The sequence below is a fragment of the Salvelinus alpinus genome, chromosome 7 (assembly GCF_045679555.1).
Source record: "Salvelinus alpinus chromosome 7, SLU_Salpinus.1, whole genome shotgun sequence".
Lineage (NCBI taxonomy): Eukaryota > Metazoa > Chordata > Actinopteri > Salmoniformes > Salmonidae > Salvelinus > Salvelinus alpinus.
This window is the reverse complement of record NC_092092.1, coordinates 68,739,643-68,759,815: the sequence shown is the minus strand read 5'-3', so window position 1 is coordinate 68,759,815 and position 20,173 is coordinate 68,739,643. Positions and strand designations below refer to the sequence as shown.

The 20,173-nt window shown below is 43.7% G+C and overlaps 2 protein-coding genes across 5 annotated transcripts; one reads left to right on the top strand and one right to left on the bottom strand.

The window, feature by feature from the left end:
- Positions 1 to 63: 63 nt before the first annotated feature.
- On the top strand, positions 64 to 6,354 carry ccdc142 (coiled-coil domain containing 142). 3 transcript variants are annotated; one of them, XM_071411360.1, is made up of 13 exons: positions 64 to 501; positions 983 to 1,120; positions 1,257 to 1,309; positions 1,413 to 1,467; positions 1,621 to 3,219; positions 3,286 to 3,387; positions 3,539 to 3,703; positions 3,876 to 4,039; positions 4,288 to 4,404; positions 4,533 to 4,647; positions 4,794 to 4,971; positions 5,252 to 5,463; positions 5,641 to 6,354. In XM_071411360.1, the coding sequence occupies exons 2-13, from the start codon at positions 1,033 to 1,035 to the stop codon at positions 5,889 to 5,891; spliced, it is 3,099 nt and encodes a 1,032-aa protein (XP_071267461.1). In that variant the 5' UTR covers positions 64 to 501; positions 983 to 1,032; the 3' UTR covers positions 5,892 to 6,354. The 3 variants fall into 3 exon arrangements, with proteins under 3 accessions (XP_071267461.1, XP_071267463.1, XP_071267462.1); XM_071411361.1 differs by having other exon boundaries at positions 65 to 501; positions 3,301 to 3,387; XM_071411362.1 differs by lacking the exon at positions 3,286 to 3,387.
- An 18-nt stretch (positions 6,355 to 6,372) lies between these two features.
- On the bottom strand, positions 6,373 to 13,223 carry LOC139581521 (aldehyde dehydrogenase, dimeric NADP-preferring-like). Of its 2 annotated transcripts, none has more exons than XM_071411364.1 (11): positions 13,042 to 13,223; positions 12,329 to 12,409; positions 11,903 to 12,094; positions 9,247 to 9,478; positions 8,818 to 8,903; positions 8,509 to 8,717; positions 8,285 to 8,402; positions 7,550 to 7,691; positions 7,173 to 7,339; positions 6,977 to 7,076; positions 6,373 to 6,853 (listed from the first exon to the last, which is right to left on the bottom strand). In XM_071411364.1, the coding sequence occupies exons 3-11, from the start codon at positions 12,056 to 12,058 to the stop codon at positions 6,579 to 6,581; spliced, it is 1,485 nt and encodes a 494-aa protein (XP_071267465.1). In that variant the 5' UTR covers positions 12,059 to 12,094; positions 12,329 to 12,409; positions 13,042 to 13,223; the 3' UTR covers positions 6,373 to 6,578. The 2 variants fall into 2 exon arrangements, with proteins under 2 accessions (XP_071267465.1, XP_071267466.1); XM_071411365.1 differs by lacking the exon at positions 13,042 to 13,223 and adding an exon at positions 12,618 to 12,970.
- Positions 13,224 to 20,173: the final 6,950 nt, after the last annotated feature.

Below are 20,173 nucleotides of genomic sequence, written 5' to 3'. Positions count from 1 at the left end.
GACGAGCACCATAGCTCCGCCCTGTATTAACCATAACAACAAGGGACGCTCTCTTTTCATTGGCTGTTTGTATCTCATGATAGTTAGCTAGCTTTGAGCTAGCAATGCTATTCGTGGACCAAGCCCGCTACTTTCGTGACCACTAGGATTAAAACTCAAAATAGGATTGGCTAAATTACTAACAGTTGACTGCTGTAATCCTCACAGCAAGTGTTGATGTGAAACACGGAAGTATTCAAGTACAAATGTGATGTTTGTTTTATTACCTTTAACGGTAGCTAGCAACAATGGATGCTAATTTCTTCAATTTGGCCATCGCTTGCTAACTAGAAAATATTCGCTAGCTTGCTAGCGCGAGTCGTGGCAAACAACTTGGAGTAAAAAGCAATGTTGACAAATTAACTTGCCAACGCTAGGTGTCAAGAAGAGGAAGCATAGACTTACGAGCCAGCTAAATGGGGTTCTCTTACTGGGCCTTTACGTCGGATACTGATTTCACAGGTATTGTGTTATTGCCGTTTTATTATGGCAGTAAATAGCCTATACTTTTCAGATGGCCAACGCGTCAGTTACCATGTTAGGGTGTGTGTCACTGTGTGATAGAGTTGCTATGAATCTCACTAGAGTTTGGCAATGACAATCAAGTGTGAAATCGTTTTAAAAATAGACACCTGTACTAGTTATGTGAACGGTGGCTATTGTTGCCTTGCTATACGATAGTCCACTATCAGAGACCGCACAGATGGAGTATTTGGTGTATATTTGGTGGCGACAGCTTGTCAAGGAATACTATCAGAAAACATCAGCAGGCGAGCATGACCTCATTCCTAAAGTTTAAGAGCTAGACGTGACCTGAAGACGAAATGTAAAGAGGGTGATCATGTTACCTTGACTAACGTTAAAGCTCAGTGCTGTTTCCTGGAAATGTGTTCTATTTATTCTGACTATGAGGGCATTTAATCAATAACTTTGTTTCCAACAGCAATGTGAGCCATTTTGGGAAAGACCCCTGAATGCTCCATCCTGTTTGATATGGCTCAGATTTTATGCACCCACCAGGAAACCCAGAATGGGACCGCTTTGGAAATAGAGGGGCAGGGAGGTTTGGACAAGGCAGGAGGTAACCTTCTCTGTTTCTTTAAGTCTACACTGACATTGTGAATACGTAGTTTATTGTTACTTCGTGTTCTGTTTCAGAAGAGGAACACTGTTGCGTGGTATTGATACTACTCTTTGTCTCCATCCAAATAAAACAGAGACATCCCTTGTGAATGAGAACCCAGAACCCTTTTCTTCTGAAGATGAACAGGTAAGTGACTAACATTCTCAATTAAATATTTTGTGGTATGCTTAAGTCAATGTAAAAAACATTAAGTTATGGTTTTATTATTGACCATTCTCTCTTATTTCAGAAGAGACTAATTGCTTTGTCAGATGATGACTTTCTTTCAAAGGACAAGCTTGATGGTATGGGCAACGCCTTCTTTGTTACTGTTTTGATAGTTGACACCTGAGCTTTGATAGTTACAACACCTGAGCTATGTAAATAGAAACAAATTGATAAGAGGACCATGCTGTTTGTGTGGCATTACAGTAGCACTATACTCCTGTCATCTTCAGCTTCTTGGTCCCAGAGTTGCCCCTTCACCAAGTCTCTGCAGAAGGCGGAGGCCCTGCTGAGGACTCGCTTCAACCCCAGCCTGAGGTGGCTACTGAGGCAGAAAAGTGATGATATGTGGGAATTTGAGAACCGGGATACCTTTGTAGCGTGCCAGAACCTCACTTCTCAGTCGTCTAGCAGGCTGCAGCGGCTAGACCAGGGCATGCTGGGTCTCAGTCCACAGTGCCAAGTGTTGCGGGGGCCACGGACAGGCCAGCTGCAGAGTTGCGTCAGGGGCCTCACTACAGAGGGAAGTTTCTACCACCACCCTCCAGCCGCTACCCTCAGCCAGCACTATGGGCAGCTGCAGTACCTACTGGAACAGCGGGCTCAGCTCCTTTTCCTCCATGAGTATGCCCGGCGCACCAGAGTCACCACTGTGTATGTTGACAAACTGACTAGCCTGCTGGAGCGGGAGCTAGGTTTGTTGATGGACAGGAGTCGAGTCCTGGAGCGACCAAACTCTGCCTGGAGCTTTGGGATGGGAGGCCTGTGCCAGGAACTACGTATCCACGTGAGCCATTGGGATGCTCTATGTGCCAAAGCCCAGTCTGACGTCTGGCTGAGAACTGTTCTGTTCCAGAGGACAGAGACCCTTGCTGTCATGCGGCGGACACTGAGAGTGCTGGGACTTCAGGCCCTGGTTCTGATGGAACGTTGTATCTATACAGCCCTCTCCGCTCTGGCCTCAGCTCAGCTGGCCAGGGTGCCTAGAGATGCCTTAGAGGACCTGCTGGCTGGGGCAGAGGTCTTTAACCAGGTACTGGAGGAGCAGAGATTCCAGCATAGAGGCTCGCGGTGGAGAACTCAGACCCTGCAGCTGTCTGACTGGCCTGGGCTGTCTAGTAGGCAGCCCACCCGGAGGGGTAGCCTTCCTGCACCGTTCCCAGTGGTTGAACTGATGAGGATATTGGCAGAGCACAGGGGGCAGATCGCGGCAGAGCAGCTGTACCAATGGGCTTCCCAACAGAGCTTCCTCCACTCCCAGGCCCTGCACACTGGAGCCCCAGCCCCTACGTGGGAGAAATTAAAACTGTTATTCCCGCTGCTTTCCGCTCTACACCCCTCAGAGCCCAGTCCTGATGGGCTCACACTGGAGAACCTCCCTGGGCCCTCTTCAGATGAATCCAGGTTGGGAAAGCCCTGTCCCTGCTCCTCTGATCTCCCCTTTACAGCCTTCATCCGTCAGGACCGAAAGTCTCTAGAAATTCTCTTCCAGGCCCTGGTGTCCTCCACAGACCTGCTGGCTCCACACATCCCCAACAGACCCAGGCCGGAGTGGACCAACACCCCAGAACATTCTCCCAGGTGCTGTGAGGGAGAGTCCTCACCCACAGATGAGGCCAGGCAGGAGATAAAGAGACCCAAGTCAGTCCAGTCTGGGGCCTGTGTGGAGCTCTTTGGTCATTACAGGACAATGCTGTGGAGGGAGTTTGGCAAAGCCGTCATCCAGCGCTTCCACCAGCCACCAAAGAGAGACCCTTTGGGCAGTGTTAACCAGTGGAACGACCAGATGGTTTTCCAGCTTGTGATGTGGCTCAACCATGGCTGTAGAGGAGGTAACAAATGCTGCCTGTTTTTAATCAGTTGATGTGTGACTGTGACACACTTTCAATAAATAATAGTTGAATGCCTTGCAGAGCTCATCCCTGAGGAGTGTAGAGGAGTGGTTGATGACTTCAGCTTACAGCTCCTGTCCAACACTGCTTTTAGGCACTGGGACGAGGGTCAGTTTCTGTGTTTAAAACATCCTTAATACAGTGTAATTTGACATCCATCTGCATCATGTAGTTACAGTAATATAACAACACAATGTTTTTGGTTTCTGTTAAGCTATTGCCTCTCATCTTTGTGCGTGTGTTTCTTTCTCTCTTGCAGTGATGTGTGCATCACTGGGCTCAGGACTGAAAGATAAATGTCTTCCAGGAGTTGAGCGTGAGAACTGCATGGTGATGACATGTACCATGGAAAGACTCCTGCAGCTGTCCCCTCCACTCCTCACAGTGCTGCAGTGTCTTCAAACTTCAGCCCACCTGGTCCAAGGTAACCCCTATATCAGCCCACCTGGTCCAAGGTAACCCCTATATCCATATGATTTAAACTGCTTATTAATCTGGAAATCACCTCCAAATATCCCTAGATCATTCTTCTTCTCTACCTCTTAAACATTCTACAAGACCACATGGTAGTCATCTTGCTTTTCATCCTTCATCAGGTGACAGTAATGCTCGGACTATGAGGTCCCTTCACATAGGAACGCTGAGCAGAGCGGTGGCATCCGTCCGATCCTCTACCTTCTGGGTCATGAGAAAGGCCTACCAGTTCCTTTCCTCCTGGTCCCTCAACAAGTTCCTGCTCGTCACCCTAGGAGACCTCAAGGTGAGGATTCAATCTGATATGCTTCCCAAATGGCTTCCTATATAGTGCACTACTTTGAACTAGAGCTCTGGTCTAAAGCAGTGCACTATATAGGGAATATGGTGACATTTGGGACACATCTTCTATTTCCCTATTGAATGTATGTTGGCCTTGCTTCAGGTGGTCTCCATCTTTCTTCTTGTCTTTAGTGAGAAATCCTATCTTGACATTGAGGGATGCACCTACATAAGTGTGTTCTGTGCTTTAAGGTGCTGAGAGCATCAGTGGTGAGGCTACTGCAGCATGTGGAGGCCCTGAGTGTGAAGGAAAATCATAATCTCAAGCTGCTGGCTGCACAGCTTACTCAGGGTGTCACAGATCTACAGGTGAGGGACAATATAATGGTTGATCTGTCAATTTCTAGACCAATGTTCCACCTGTCATCTCTTATAACCGATTTGAGTTTATTACTCAAATAAACTCAGTTAGTTCTATTATGTCTGCATTGTTGAAGGTATTCTCTGAACTGGTGCTCAGAATCTTCTCCATGGACTGTAAGAGGATGTCTGAGGAGATCTTTTTGCAGACCATGCCCTCAGCAAAGCACTGGAGAGTGAACTATAAAACAGGTAAATTACAGACTGTTGGAACTGAAATATCCTATATTCTAAACATAAGAAACATGTCCACTATTTGAGTTTTTTTCTGTTGTACTTTGTGTATGGAGCCAATGTAATTGATGCTTGTTTTTTCCTTCATCTTATTGTATCTGTAGAGTTCCCCAGCAGCCCTAGTGATTACGCTGCTACTGCAGCTCAGAGTGTAATAGGACAGGTACTGGAGGGGGTGCAGGCCCTGCCTGAGGAGGCTCGGATCCCCGCCCTGACAGAGGCCATGACAGCCTTTATGGAGGCCTGGATGGAGCACATCCTCAAGCAGAAGATCAAGTTCAGGTATGTGTACAGTATTCCCTGATTTTAGATTAGCAAATACAACCGTGCTGAATACCATAGAAATACAATTACTAGAATGGGCATAGAATCTCTGACTTGGGAGCGCATACTAGTGATTCTATTTCTGTGATTATACTGATTATCATTACTGTTATCTCCTAACATGGCACTAGTAAGGGGAGTGATAGACTAACCCACTCACCAACTGTTCTGTTCCTCTCTCTCTCTCTCTCTCTCTCTCTCTCTCTCTCTCTGTCTCTCTGTCTCTCTGTCTCTGTAGTATCCAGGGGGCTCTACAGCTGAAGCAAGACTTTGACCTGATCCGGAACCTGATACGCTCGGAGGAATACAGCCTGTCAGAGGAGATCCACCAGAGGCTGCTCTCCCTCCGGGTCTTCCACCAGGTGGACAACGCCATCGTGTGCCTGCTGCAGCAGCCCATGGCCAAGCCCTACATGCCTTCGCGGGGCTGGGAGCCCTTCAGACGCTGCTGTAAGTGTCCACCGGGGGGGGTGCCTTCATCATTGATAACATGATTTTTAGTTGAATCCCACTAAAGTGGAATTATAAAAGTAATCCACACAGGCAAGTCAGACGTACCGCAACACTTTATAGCAATGTATTTGGCCTGTTTCTCCTGTTGACAATCTTGTGATTTCTACCCGTCAGGTCCAAGTAGTGCCAATATGGTGGACCAATCGTCTAGCAGTCTGAATAACTTTGAGAGCATGGACCTCCAGTCTGCATGTCAACAGGCCCTGGCCCAGGCAGAGGGCTCTATGAGCCCTGAGCTGCTGGCCTCCACCCCGCAGGAGTCCTACCTGGCCGTGGCACAGCAAGAGTGGCTGGACCTGCGCATACACAATGGAAACCGCAGGAAGCTCCCTGGGCTGCAGTGCCTGACAAGGTCAGGGCCCTAACCCTCAGGTATTCTATCTAGAAACTCATTCCTCCTCCAGACCAGACACTGGAAATGAACAGCCTTTTGGCCTAAAGGCTGTCCTACAAGGCTGCTCATCTGGAAGACATTGTGCTCTTTGAATTAATAAATGTGTCAATGCGCTAGGGCCAGACAGCAAAATGATGGATGGTTAGAGTTTAGTTTACTAGGTTAGGAAGTTACTAGGAACATTTGGATGTTACATTTCCTAGGACTTCATCTGAACAAATCAAAGTCATGTCAATAGACTAGTATTGATGAAGTTATTTATGTTATCATTAGCTACAAAAGGTACAAAGCAATAACGTTACTGAAAAGTTATTTTGTTTCTTTTCAAAACAAAATTTCAAATATTGTGTGTATCCATGACATGTGCATATACTTTAACATATTTTTCTAAATCCGTGCTAATGAAGTAATGGAAAGTAAAGATTTGTTTTTCATCTCTGGCTCCTGAGGGGTTTGTTTTGTCTACTTTTTAATCGCAATCAGGTCATAAAATAGATGATCATGGTTGATCTATAGATAGTAAAACGTCTCATAGTAAGATTACAGAATTATCGACATAATACATTGATGATGATACATTACAATATAGCAACTTCAAGAAGTGCATTTGATGCAAAAAACATTTACAGTTGATGAGTTGAAGTAGTGAGAACCTGGACTACCTGGCACCCATGACTAGAATTACAATCAGGGCGACAAGGAGACCACAGGCTAAGATGGTGGCCAAGACTGCCCACACGAAGCTGGATTTGGATTGGTCACACAGGGAGCTCCTCATGGCCTGTCTGGCCCTGCGTGCCCGTGAGCGGTCCTGGGGTGGGTACCTGGCCATGTTAATGCATTCCATGCCCAAGGACTTGATCAGGCACGCCCGGTGGTGGCTGAGCTGGTCGAAGGTGTGTTTCCCGTGGTACCTGCCCATTCCACTTTGACCTGTAGGGGGTCAGAGTTCAGGGAGCAGCAAGTGAGGTCATTATAAGATAGGATATTAGACTAGGAAAATTCACCAATGTGCTGGCCAAAACGATTAAAATACTTGTTGGTTATCGGTCTTACCTACGCCGCCAAAAGGAAGGGAGTTGAGCACGTAGTGCATTATGACATCATTGACTACCACCCCGCCGCTGCTGGTTTCAGCAATCATTCGCTTTATCACCTCATTGGCAAAAAGAGAAACAAGAATAGTATAGTCTGCGTGATCCTCCACACTCTCCTAATATGGAGTCCTATTGTTTCAACGGTAGTAGCTTACCTTCTTGTCAGAGGAAAAAACATACAGCGCTAAGGGCTTCTCTTTCCCATTGATGAAGCGAATTGCATCACCCACATCAGCAACAGTCACTATGGGCAACAGAGGTCCGAAGATCTCCTCCTGCATAAGTCTGGTGTGAGGAGATACGTCCGTTACCACTGTGGGAGCTGGAGGAGCAGATGGGGGGAAAGGTCATTGTTATTGACAGACACACAGGAAGGTCACAGGGACGGTACAGTCAGTTACATCGGCACATCACAGCACTGACAAAAGTTCATCCCAGAATTGATTCAATATGGATTTGTATACCCATTGCATAAATAAAGAAGCTTGGCAAGAGTCCAGCCAATCATCTCCCCCATAAGGCTCCTCCCTACCAATATAACACTGTGATGGGTCGCTCTCTCCACCTAGTGTCACACTGCACCCCTCCAGCAGACCCATCACTCGGCTAAAGTGGCGCAGGTTGATGATGCGACCGTAGTCTGGGGAAGATTTGGGGTCCGGGCCGTAGAACTCCTGGAATTAACAAAAGACAAGGATTAGATGCTCTCTAAAACGAGGATTAGATGCTGTCTAAAACGAGGATGCTGTCTTAAACGAGGATTAAATGCTGTCTAAAACATGGATTAGATGCTGTCTAAAACGAGGATTAGATGCTGTCTAAAACGAGGATGCTGTCTTAAACGAGGATTAAATGCTGTCTAAAACATGGATTAGATGCTGTCTAAAACGAGGATTAGATGCGGTCTAAAACGAGGATGCTGTCTAAAATGAGGATTAAATGCTGTCTAAAAGATGGATTAGATGCTGTCTAAAACGAGGATTAGATGCTGTCTAAAACAAGGATTAGATGTTGTCTAAAACGAGGATGCTGTCTAAAATGAGGATTAAATGCTGTCTAAAAGATGGATTAGATGCTGTCTAAAACGAGGATTAGATGCTGTCTAAAACAAGGATTAGATGCTGTCTAAAAATGAGGATTAGATGCTGTCTAAAACGAAGATGCTGTCTAAAACCATACGCACAGTGTAATAGACAGATATAGAACCCTGATATATTGTCCATGGTAATAGACTACTCTGCTGGGTGAAGACAGATCTGGAACAGACCTGTAGTGTATTCCGGATGCCCTCCACCACTTTGTTCTGAATGCTGGGCTCACACAGGATGTAGTCAGGGGCGATGCACGTCTGCCCAACGTTGAAAAACTTTCCCCATGTGATTCGGCTATAAAAACAAACACATGACGTATCAAGACATGTCTATATGAGCCATGTGACTATGGATAAAATGGGTTGCTGAGCAGCGGTGCAAACTAGCAAATGGCTGTTACCGGCAGGCCACGATGAGGTCACAGTCCTTGTCGATGTAACAGGGGCTCTTGCCCCCCAGCTCCAGGGTGACAGGGGTCAGGTGTTTGGCCGCGGCCTCCATCACCACTTTCCCCACTGTGCTGTTCCCAGTGTAGAAGATGTGGTCGAAACGCTGCCTCAGTAACTCCTGGGTCTCTGGAACTCCACCTGTCACCACAGGATATAACTCCTGACAGGGAAAATAACCCAACATTAAAGTGATAGTTTACCCCAAAACCACAAATTTAGAATTTTTTTATTACTGATACAAGGTTAGCAAAATGTAAGACCTTGTCCAGATATTGAGGGAGCAGTGCTTTGAGGAGACTGGCTGAGTGCTCACTCAACTCAGAGGGTTTCACCACTGCTGCATTCCCTGTAGAGGAAGAATGAACAGTGTGTGAGAGGGTTGCTGAGAGAAAGTTAGAAAACTAAATATGCATCCATTACAGGATCAATGAGTTGGCCAGGTAACTTGACTAAATATTGGTATATAACCTTTTATTTTTGAAGATAAGCTTGAAATGGACATGGTCTAGTTGACTCAACAACCAAAAACACATCTCTAAGTTTGAGCCATCAAATAAGTGGTTATATCTGGTTGTTTATCAACGTTAGGTGGCTAACTCATTGATCCTGCTTTGTAGTATACCCCTCTGCTCCCCTTGTAGTGGGAACATTTGAAGGAATTTAATTCAACTAGGGCCTGGGGTATATACCAGCTGCGATGGCCCCGATCAGGGGCTGCAGAGTGAGGGCCCAGGGGTAGTTCCATGCCCCGATGATGAGCACCACTCCCAGGGGTTCAGGCAGGATGTACACCTGGTCTGTTAAGGTCATGATGTTCTTCTCCACATGGCGAGGGGCAGCCCACTGAGACAGCTTCCCCACCGCCAGGCTGATCTCATTCTCCAGGCCAATCAGCTCAGAGAGGGCTGTGTCATACTGGCTCTGTAAAACGACAGGGCAGTGATGTCTGTCTGTATCGAGGCTATATGGATCGTTATTATTCACTTATCAACACACTCTGTGCCTAAACATGCTGGATTAGTCATTAAAATGAAGTAGGTGGTTGGACTTTACTAATATGGTAAGGGGTATCTCCCTCTTTTCTCCCTCAAAGTTATGAAAACTCAGACATTCACTTTGTTACTTTTATGATTTGTGAATCATCTATTTAGGTCGTATAAATGCATTACGATTTACGAAGGCTTTATTACGTCTAAAAAGCTTGGTGTATATGTACAGTATATCACAAAAGTGAGTACACCCCTCACATTTTTGTATATATTTGAGTATATCTTTTCATGTGACAACACTGAAGAAATGACACTTTGCTACAATGTAAAGTAGTGAGTGTACAGCTTGTTGAACAGTGTAAATTTGCTGTCCCCTCAAAATAACTCAACACACAGCCATTAATGTCTAAACCGCTGGCAACAAAAGTGAGTACACCCCTAAGTGAAAATGTCCAAATTGGGCCCAATTAGTCATTTTCCCTCCCCGGTGTCATGTGACTCGTTAGTGTTACAAGGTCTCAGGTGTGAATGGGGAGCAGGTGTGTTAAATTCGGTGTCATCGCTCTCACACTCCCTCATACTGACTGGTCACTGGAAGTTCAACATGGCACCTCATGGCAAAGAACTCTCTGAGGATCTGAAAAAAAGAATTGTTGCTCTACATAAAGATGGCCTGGGCTATAAGAAGATTGCCAAGATCCTGAAACTGAGCTGCAGCAAGGTGGCCAAGACCATACAGCGGTTTAACTGGACAAGTTCCACTCAGAACAGGCCTCGCCATGGTCGACCAAAGAAGTTGAGTGTACGTGCTCAGCGTCATATCCAGAGGTTGTCTTTGGGAAATAGACGTATGAGTGCTGCCAGCATTGCTGCAGAGGTTGAAGGGGTGGGGGGTCAGCCTGTCAGTGCTCAGACCATACGCCGTACACTGCATCAAATTGGTCTGCATGGCTGTCGTCCCAGAAGGAAGCCTCTTCTAAAGATGATGCACAAGAAAGCCCGCAAACAGTTTGCTGAAGAGAAGCAGACTAAGGACATGGATTACTGGAACCATGTCCTGTGGTCTGATGAGACCAATATAAACTTATTTGGTTCAGATGGTGTCAAGCGTGTGTGGCAGCAACCAGGTGAGGAGTACAAAGACAAGTGTGTCTTGCCTACAGTCAAGCATGGTGGTGGGAGTGTCATGGTCTGGGGCTGCATGAGTGCTGCCGGCACTGGGGAGCTACAGTTCATTGAGGGAACCATGAATGCCAACATGTTATACATGACATACTGAAGCAGAGCATGATCCCCTCCCTTCGCAGACTGGGCCGCAGGGCAGTATTCCAACATGATAACGACCCCAAACACACCTCCAAGACGACCACTGCCTTGCTAAAGAAGCTGAGGGTAAAGGTGATGGACAGGCCAAGCATGTCTCCAGACATAAACCCTATTGAGCATCTGTGGGGCATCCTCAAACGGAAGGTGGAGGAGTGCAAGGTCTCTAACATCCACCAGCTCCGTGATGTCGTCATGGAGGAGTGGAAGAGGACTCCAGTGGCAACCTGTGAAGCTCTGGTGAACTCCATGCCCAAGAGGGTTAAGGCAGTGCTGGAAAATGATGGTGGCCACACAAAATATTGACACTTTGTGCCCAATTTGGACATTTTCACTTAGGGGTGTACGCACCTTTGTTGCCAGCGGTTTAGACATTAATGGCTGTGTGTTGAGTTATTTTGAGGGGACAGCAAATTTACACTGTTATACAAGCTGTACACAAACTACTTTACATTGTAGCAAAGTGTCATTTCTTCAGTGTTGTCACATGAAAAGATATACTCAAATATTTACAAAAATGTGAGGGGTGTACTCACTTTTGTGATATACTGTATATGCTCTTTGTTGATACATTTGAGTGTACAAAACATTAAGAATACCTGCTCTTTCCATGACATAGACTGACCAGGTGAATCCAGGTGAAAGCTATGATCCCTTATTGATGTCACTTGTTAAATTCACTTCAATCAGTGTATAGGAAATGGAGACAGGTTAAATAAGGATTTTTAAGCCTTGAGACAATTGAGACATGGGTTGTATATGTTTGCCATTCCGAGGGTGAATGTGCAAAACAAAATGATTAAGTGCCATTGAACGTATGGTAGTAGGTGCCAGGCGCACCGTTTTGATTCAAGAACTGGTTTTTTCACACTCAACAGTTTCCCGTGTGTATCAAGAATGGTCCACCAGCATCCATGTGGAATGCTTTCGACACCTTGCAACTCAATGTTAGGAAGGTGTTTTTAATGTTTTGTACACTCAGTGTATGTCTATTTATCAACAAAGAATGATTCAATGACTTCCAAACTCTCACCCTGTTGAGGTCCTGCTTGAGCGCTATGGCAATCTCTCCTTGTCTTTCTGTGATCAGCCTCTGAAGGGACTTTAACTGTTGAACTCTGAACTTCAGGGGTTGGGACCTCCCTGTGAGAAAAGCGTCCCTGGCAACGTCCACAGTCTGCTTCTCCATGTGTACGTCTATCTATCACAAACAGACACCTGTAGCCTGCAACCATAATCACAATGAGACAGACGCTAAAATATGCACACCTACAGCAGTAGACCTAATCCTTTTGGTTTGAAAATGTACTAAAATATACTACATTTACTGTGATATGCCTGACCAACTAATAAAATCCAACTTTATTAAAAGTGCATTTCAACATCATAATAATGCAATTTGTCTGATAGGCAGAGGATTGAAAATTGAGAATAACATAGGGTAAAGTGCAATACTTACATGTGAATGAAAGCAGTAGCCTACACAAATCCTAATGTTGCCTGTTGTGTTGTCATCAACACCCATAAATATAGAGATGGTCTGTAAAAAAAGATTAAATCCCAAATCTATTCACTGTTCGATGAGTACTACAAGGGTTGCTGCATATCTATTGAGAGGAAGTTGTTATATAGGCTACCCAGGGTCATATAAAATCATGACCTAGTTCTAGTGAATATTAAATCTAATTTTATTAGTCACATGCGCCGAATACAACAGGTGTAGATCTTACAGTAAAATGTTTACTTACGAGCCCCTAACCAACAATGCCGTTGAAAAAAAATAGGGATAAGAAATAAAAGTAACAAGTAATTAAAGAGCAGCAGTAAAATAACAATAGCGAGACTATATACAGGTGGGTACCTTTACAGAGTCAATGTGCGGGGGCACCGGTTAGTTGAGGTAATATGTGAGTCACAAAAGAGCAGGCCTCTACTAAAGCCTCGGGCTCACCGGACACTGACTCTGATCCCCCCGACCTAGCCAAGGTAATGGCGGCGATCATTAAGTCTGAACAGACTTTGCTGGCTAAGGTGGAGTCACTATCCACTGACCTATCCGCACAAATAGCCATTCTCACCACCGAGGTCAACACAAAGATCGAGTCCGTTAAAGACGACTTGGCAAAACATGACACCCGTCTAAATAGCTTGGAAGGCGGTGCAAATACTTACTTCGACAAAGTGGTGACACAGGTAGAGCAAATCACCCGGACTGGCTGCCTTAAGCAATCTTTGGGAGGTCCAACTGATTCCGTTGCATATTTGCTGACAGTACATTTCGTACTGATTCATTTACAGAAAATGTTATATAGTCCATCCCTGCTTCCGTGAAGTCTTATCCCTTCTGCAGATTCTTATTAACCAGGGGAGGGGGAAGGAACACATAATTTCACTTTTCAACAGTGATTTGTTCATATACAAGACTTGTGTGAAGATAATTTTTATTTAAATGTTAATAATTCATTAACTTTTATTTTATTTTACTCTTGAAAACCTTAATTGCACAATATCAAAACACCCTGTACTGTATGAGGTTTGTGATTGGACAGATATGGAAAAGTTATAAAAAGAATGACCAAGTTCTAGTGTATAATAACCTGACACTTCTACGGAAGCTTCTTCCTGATACCTACCTCACTGACGTAACTTTGGGTGTCACCATGGACAATTGCCAGTTCTTTTTATCTCTTGAGATATCAGAGGCAGCCTGTTAGTTTAATCATTACCTTAGCTCTCTAATAATTAGCACGTGCCATTGGGGGCATCAGTACCACTATAAGAATCTGGCCTTGCTGGACAATCCCAACATCATCCCAGGAACCAGTGCTGGTCCACGGACCTGAGGTTGAGAAACTCTGAGCTAGACTGTCTGTAGTCTCTTCAAAGCAGCTGTGAAGAGACTAGACTGGCTCCCTTAAACAATCTTTGGGAGGTCCAACTCATTCCGTTGCATATTTGCCGACAGTACATTTCGTTCTGATTTATTGACAGAAAATTCTGTATCGTCCATCCCTGCTTCCATCAAATCAAATGTATTTATAAAGCCCTTCTTACATCAGCTGATGTCACAAAGTGCTGTACAGAAACTCAGCCTAAAACTCCAAACAGAAAGCAATGCAGGTGTAGAAGCATAAACATTGCTTCCATGAAGTCTTATCACTTCTGCAGACTCAGATTAACCAGGGGAGGGGGAAGGAAGTGATCTGTATTACTTGGTGTTCAAGTCCAACATACCACAGTAAATTTGTTTTCAGTTTGGTTATTTGTTTGATATTTGGAGTTTGCTAATCAATACCTCTTCGACAGAAGGTCCTAGGATGATTAGGGTGATATATCTAGAATCAGATGACGCTAGAGAGCACGCTACAGTCTTTTTTTTCTTCTCTGTTCCGTTTTCAAAAAGTGACTTTATATTGGTTTCAATGGGAGAATATTATGCATGGACGGCAAAGGGACTGTCTTAAAAGTGCAATCAGCCAAACCTGGTGTTTACAGAAAAACTTTTTTTGTCTCAATTAAATGATCTAGAGATCTTAAACCAACTTTGTTTTTCCCCACAACAATTACATTTAAAAATGTTAACCTGTTTATATTTCATGGATTTTATATGAAAATATCAACTCGAAAAGCATAAATGGGAAGCGGCGCTGGTGAGCAGCAACATGGGAAGATGCGTTTTCTTGGTGCTCCTGTCCAGGGCGAACAATTTACTATTAATACTTGACCAACATCTCCCCTACCGTGTTCATTTTGTAATATTTAATTTGGAATCAAATCCAATTTCCTAATTTGGCAATTTTTTCAGAAATGTTTGGCCTTTTCATCGTGAAATGTCGAAACAACCACGGCCACGAGTCACAAAAGAGCAGGCCTCTACTGAAGCCTCGGGCTCACCGGACACTGACTGATCCCCCCCGACCTAGCCAAGGTAATGGCGGCGATCATTAAGTCTGAACAGACTGTCCTGGCTAAGGTGTCACTATCCACTGACCTATCCGTACAAATAGCCATTCTCACCACCGAGGTCAACACAAAGATCAACTTGTCGTTAAAGACGACTTGGCGAAACATGACACCCATCTGAATAGCTTGGAAGGCGGTGCAAATACTTATTTCGACAAAGTGGTGACACAGGAAGAGCAAATCACCCAGACTGGCTGCCTTAAGCAATCTTTGGGAGTTCCAACTCATTCTGTTGCATATTTGCTAACAGTGCATTTCGTTCTGATTCATTTACAGAAAATTCTATATAGTCCATCCCTGCTTCCGTGAAGTCTTATCCCTTCTGCAGATTCTTATTAACCAGGGGAGGGGGAAGGAACACATAATTTCACTTTTCAACAGTGATTTGTTCATATACAAGACTTGTGTGAAGATAATTTTTATTTAAATGTTAATAATTCATTAACTTTTATTTTATTTTACTCTTGAAAACCTTAATTGCACAATATCAAAACACCCTGTACTGTATGAGGTTTGTGATTGGACAGATATGGAAAAGTTATAAAAAGAATGACCAAGTTCTAGTGTATAATAACCTGACACTTCTACGGAAGCTTCTTCCTGATACCTACCTCACTGACGTAACTTTGGGTGTCACCATGGACAATTGCCAGTTCTTTTTATCTCTTGAGATATCAGAGGCAGCCTGTTAGTTTAATCATTACCTTAGCTCTCTAATAATTAGCACGTGCCATTGGGGGCATCAGTACCACTATAAGAATCTGGCCTTGCTGGACAATCCCAACATCATCCCAGGAACCAGTGCTGGTCCACGGACCTGAGGTTGAGAAACTCTGAGCTAGACTGTCTGTAGTCTCTTCAAAGCAGCTGTGAAGAGACTAGACTGGCTCCCTTAAACAATCTTTGGGAGGTCCAACTCATTCCGTTGCATATTTGCCGACAGTACATTTCGTTCTGATTTATTGACAGAAAATTCTGTATCGTCCATCCCTGCTTCCATCAAATCAAATGTATTTATAAAGCCCTTCTTACATCAGCTGATGTCACAAAGTGCTGTACAGAAACTCAGCCTAAAACTCCAAACAGAAAGCAATGCAGGTGTAGAAGCATAAACATTGCTTCCATGAAGTCTTATCACTTCTGCAGACTCAGATTAACCAGGGGAGGGGGAAGGAAGTGATCTGTATTACTTGGTGTTCAAGTCCAACATACCACAGTAAATTTGTTTTCAGTTTGGTTATTTGTTTGATATTTGGAGTTTGCTAATCAATACCTCTTCGACAGAAGGTCCTAGGATGATTAGGGTGATATATCTAGAATCAGATGACGCTAGAGAGCACGCTACAGTCTTTTTTTTCTTCTCTGTTCCGTTTTCAAAAAGTGACTTTATATTGGTTTCAATGGGAGAATATTATGCATGGACGGCAAAGGGACTGTCTTAAAAGTGCAATCAGCCAAACCTGGTGTTTACAGAAAAACTTTTTTTGTCTCAATTAAATGATCTAGAGATCTTAAACCAACTTTGTTTTTCCCCACAACAATTACATTTAAAAATGTTAACCTGTTTATATTTCATGGATTTTATATGAAAATATCAACTCGAAAAGCATAAATGGGAAGCGGCGCTGGTGAGCAGCAACATGGGAAGATGCGTTTTCTTGGTGCTCCTGTCCAGGGCGAACAATTTACTATTAATACTTGACCAACATCTCCCCTACCGTGTTCATTTTGTAATATTTAATTTGGAATCAAATCCAATTTCCTAATTTGGCAATTTTTTCAGAAATGTTTGGCCTTTTCATCGTGAAATGTTGAAACAACCACGGCCACGAGTCACAAAAGAGCAGGCCTCTACTGAAGCCTCGGGCTCACCGGACACTGACTGATCCCCCCCGACCTAGCCAAGGTAATGGCGGCGATCATTAAGTCTGAACAGACTGTCCTGGCTAAGGTGTCACTATCCACTGACCTATCCGTACAAATAGCCATTCTCACCACCGAGGTCAACACAAAGATCAACTTGTCGTTAAAGACGACTTGGCGAAACATGACACCCATCTGAATAGCTTGGAAGGCGGTGCAAATACTTATTTCGACAAAGTGGTGACACAGGAAGAGCAAATCACCCAGACTGGCTGCCTTAAGCAATCTTTGGGAGTTCCAACTCATTCTGTTGCATATTTGCTAACAGTGCATTTCGTTCTGATTCATTTACAGAAAATTCTATATAGTCCATCCCTGCTTCCGTGAAGTCTTATCACTTCTGCAGATTCTTATTAACCAGGGGAGGGGGAAGGAACACCTTTTGTGCTGTGATTATAAAATTCTCTCTGAGGTCCTCTCATGCCGTTTAGAGACAGTGATGCCTAATATAATTAACTCTGACCAAAGCGGATTTATCTCAGGTAGGCAATCTTTCTAATATATGCGCCGGCTATTTAATGTTCTTTATTCTGCCCACTCAACTCAACAGACAGAAGTTGTCATCTCTCTTGATGCTGAAAAGGTTTTCGACCGGGTTGAGTGGGGATATCTATTTACAGTACTAGAGAGATTTGGGTTTGGCCCATAATTCCTTTCCTGGATTCATATTTTGTACTCGTCCCCAGTGGCTTCTGTTCGCACCAACAATGTTACCTCCAGCTACTTCACTCTCCACAGGGGGGCCAGACAGGGTTGCTGTTTATCCCCTTTCTTATTTGATATGGCTATTGAGCCTTTTGCTATTTCCCAGCGGGCGGAGGAAAGGATTAAGGGAATACTAAGGGGCGACATAACTCACAAGGTGTCTTCATATGCAGGCAATCTTCTTTTATACATCTCTAACCCTGTGGAGTCTTTACCCGATCTCTTGGACATGCGACAAGGTTTTGGGACATTCTCTGGTTATTAGTGAAACCTAAAAAAATTGTGCTCCTCCCCATTAATCAGTTGGCAGAAGGAATTGGGTATGCCAACTTCCCATTTAAGGTGGCGTATCAGGTCTTTACTTATTTGGGGATAAAGGTCACACGCTCATTTAAGGCTCTGTTTAAACACTCCTGGAGCGTACTAAGCAGGATTTCATAAGGTGGTCGTCTCTTCCCATTTCACTAGCAGGTCGCATTAATTATGTTAAGATGATGGAACTACCTAAGTTTTTGTACTTATTCCAAATTATTCCCATTTTTCTGCCAAAGTTGATGTTCAAACAACTGGACAGCTACATTTCCAACTTCATTTGGAATAAGTCAAATCCATGAATGAGAAATGTATATCTAGAGAGATCAAAGCCTGCAGGCCCTTCCCATTTTTTTTACACTACTACTGGTCAGCAAATACAGTTGAAGTCGGAAGTTTACATACACCTTAGCCAAGTACTTTTAAACTCAGTTTTTCACAATTCCTGACATTTAATCCTAGTAAAAATTCCTTGTTTTAGGTCAGTTACAAGCACCACTTTATTTTGACAATGTGAAATGTCAGAATAATAGTAGAGAGAATGATTTATTTCAGCTTTTATTTCATCACATTCCCAGTGGGTCAGAAGTTTACATACACTCAATTATTATTTGGTAGCATTGCCTTTAAATTGTTTAACTTGGGTCAAACGTTTTGGGTAGCCTTCCACAAGCTTCCCACAATAAGTTGGATGAATTTTGGCCCATTCTTCCTGACAGAGCTGTTGTAACTGAGTCAGGTTTGTAGGCCTCCTTGCTCGCACACTTTTTCAGTTCTGCCCACAGATTTTCTCCAATGCCTTGACTTTGTTCTCCTTAAGCCATTTTGCCACAACTTTGGAAGTATGCTTGGGGTCATTGTCCATTTGGAAGACCGTTTGCAACCAAGCTTTAACTTCCTGACTGATGTCTTGAGATGTTGCTTCAATAAATCCACATAATTTTCCTACTTCATGATGCCATCTATTTTGTGAAGTGCACCAGTATCTCCTGCAGCAAAGCACCCCACAACATGATGCTGCCACCCCCATGCTTCACAGTTGGGATGGTGTTCTTTGGCTTGCAAGCCTCCCCCTTTTTCCTCCAAAAATAACGATGGTCATTATGGCCAAACAGTTCTATTTTTGTTTCATCAGACCAGAGGACATTTCTCCAAAAAGTACGATCTTTGTCCCCATGTGCAGTTGCAAACTGTCGTCTGGCTTTTTTATGGCGGTTTTGGAGCAGTGGCTTCTTCCTTGCTGAGCGGCTGTTAAGGTTATGTCGATATAGAACTCGTTTTACTGTGGATATAGATACTTTTGTACCTGTTTCCTCCAGCATCTTCACAAGGTCCTTTGTTGTTGTTCTGGGATTGACTTGCACTTTTCGCACCAAAGTATGTTAATCTCTAGGAGACAGAACGCATCTCCTTCCTGAGCGGTATGACAGCTGCGTGGTCCCATGATGTTTATACTTGCATACTATTGTTTGTACAGATGAACGTGGTGCCTTCAGTCGTTTGGAAATTGCTCCCAAGGATGAACCAGACTTGTGGAGGTCTACAATTTTTTTTCTGAGATCTTGGCTGATTTCTTTCGATTTTCCCATGATGTCAAGCAAAGAGGCACAGAGTTTGAAAGTAAGCCTTAAAATACATCCACAGGTACACCTCCAAATGACTCAAATTATGTCAATTAGCCTATCAGAAGCTTCTAAAGCCATGACATCATTTTCTGGAATTTTCCAAGCTGTTTAAAGGCACAGTCAGCTTAGTGTATGTAAACTTCTGACCCACTGGAATTGTGATACAGTGAATTAAAAGTGAAATAATCTGTCTGTAAACAATTGTTGGAAAAATTACTTGTGTCATGCACAATGTAGATGTCCTAACTGACTTGCCAAATCTATAGTTTGTTAACAAGAAATTTGTGGAGTGGTTGAAAAACTAGTTTTAATGACTCCAACCTAAGTGTATGTAAACTTCCGACTTCAACTGTATGTCTAAATGTTTTTATTGGGTTTCCACATTTGAAAACAAGGATGGTCCATCTTGGGCCATTATGGAGCTACAGTCAAGCATTCCAACTTCTCCTGTCTCTGTCACACCCTGCCCATAGTTTGCTTTGTATGTTTATATGTTTTGTTTGGTCAGGGTGTGATCTGAGTGGGCATTATATGTTGTATGTCTAGTTTGTCTGTTTCTGTGTTTGGCCTGATATGGTTCTCAATCAGAGGCAGGTGTTAGTCGTTGTCTCTGATTGGGAACCATATTTAGGTAGCCTGTTTTGTCATTGTGGGTTGTGGGTGATTGTCTATGTGTTCGTTGCCTGTGTCTGCACTGTTATATATAGCGTCACGTTCGTTTTGTTGTTTTGTATTTAGTTTGGTTAGTGTTTCTTCTTAAATAAATAGAAGAATGT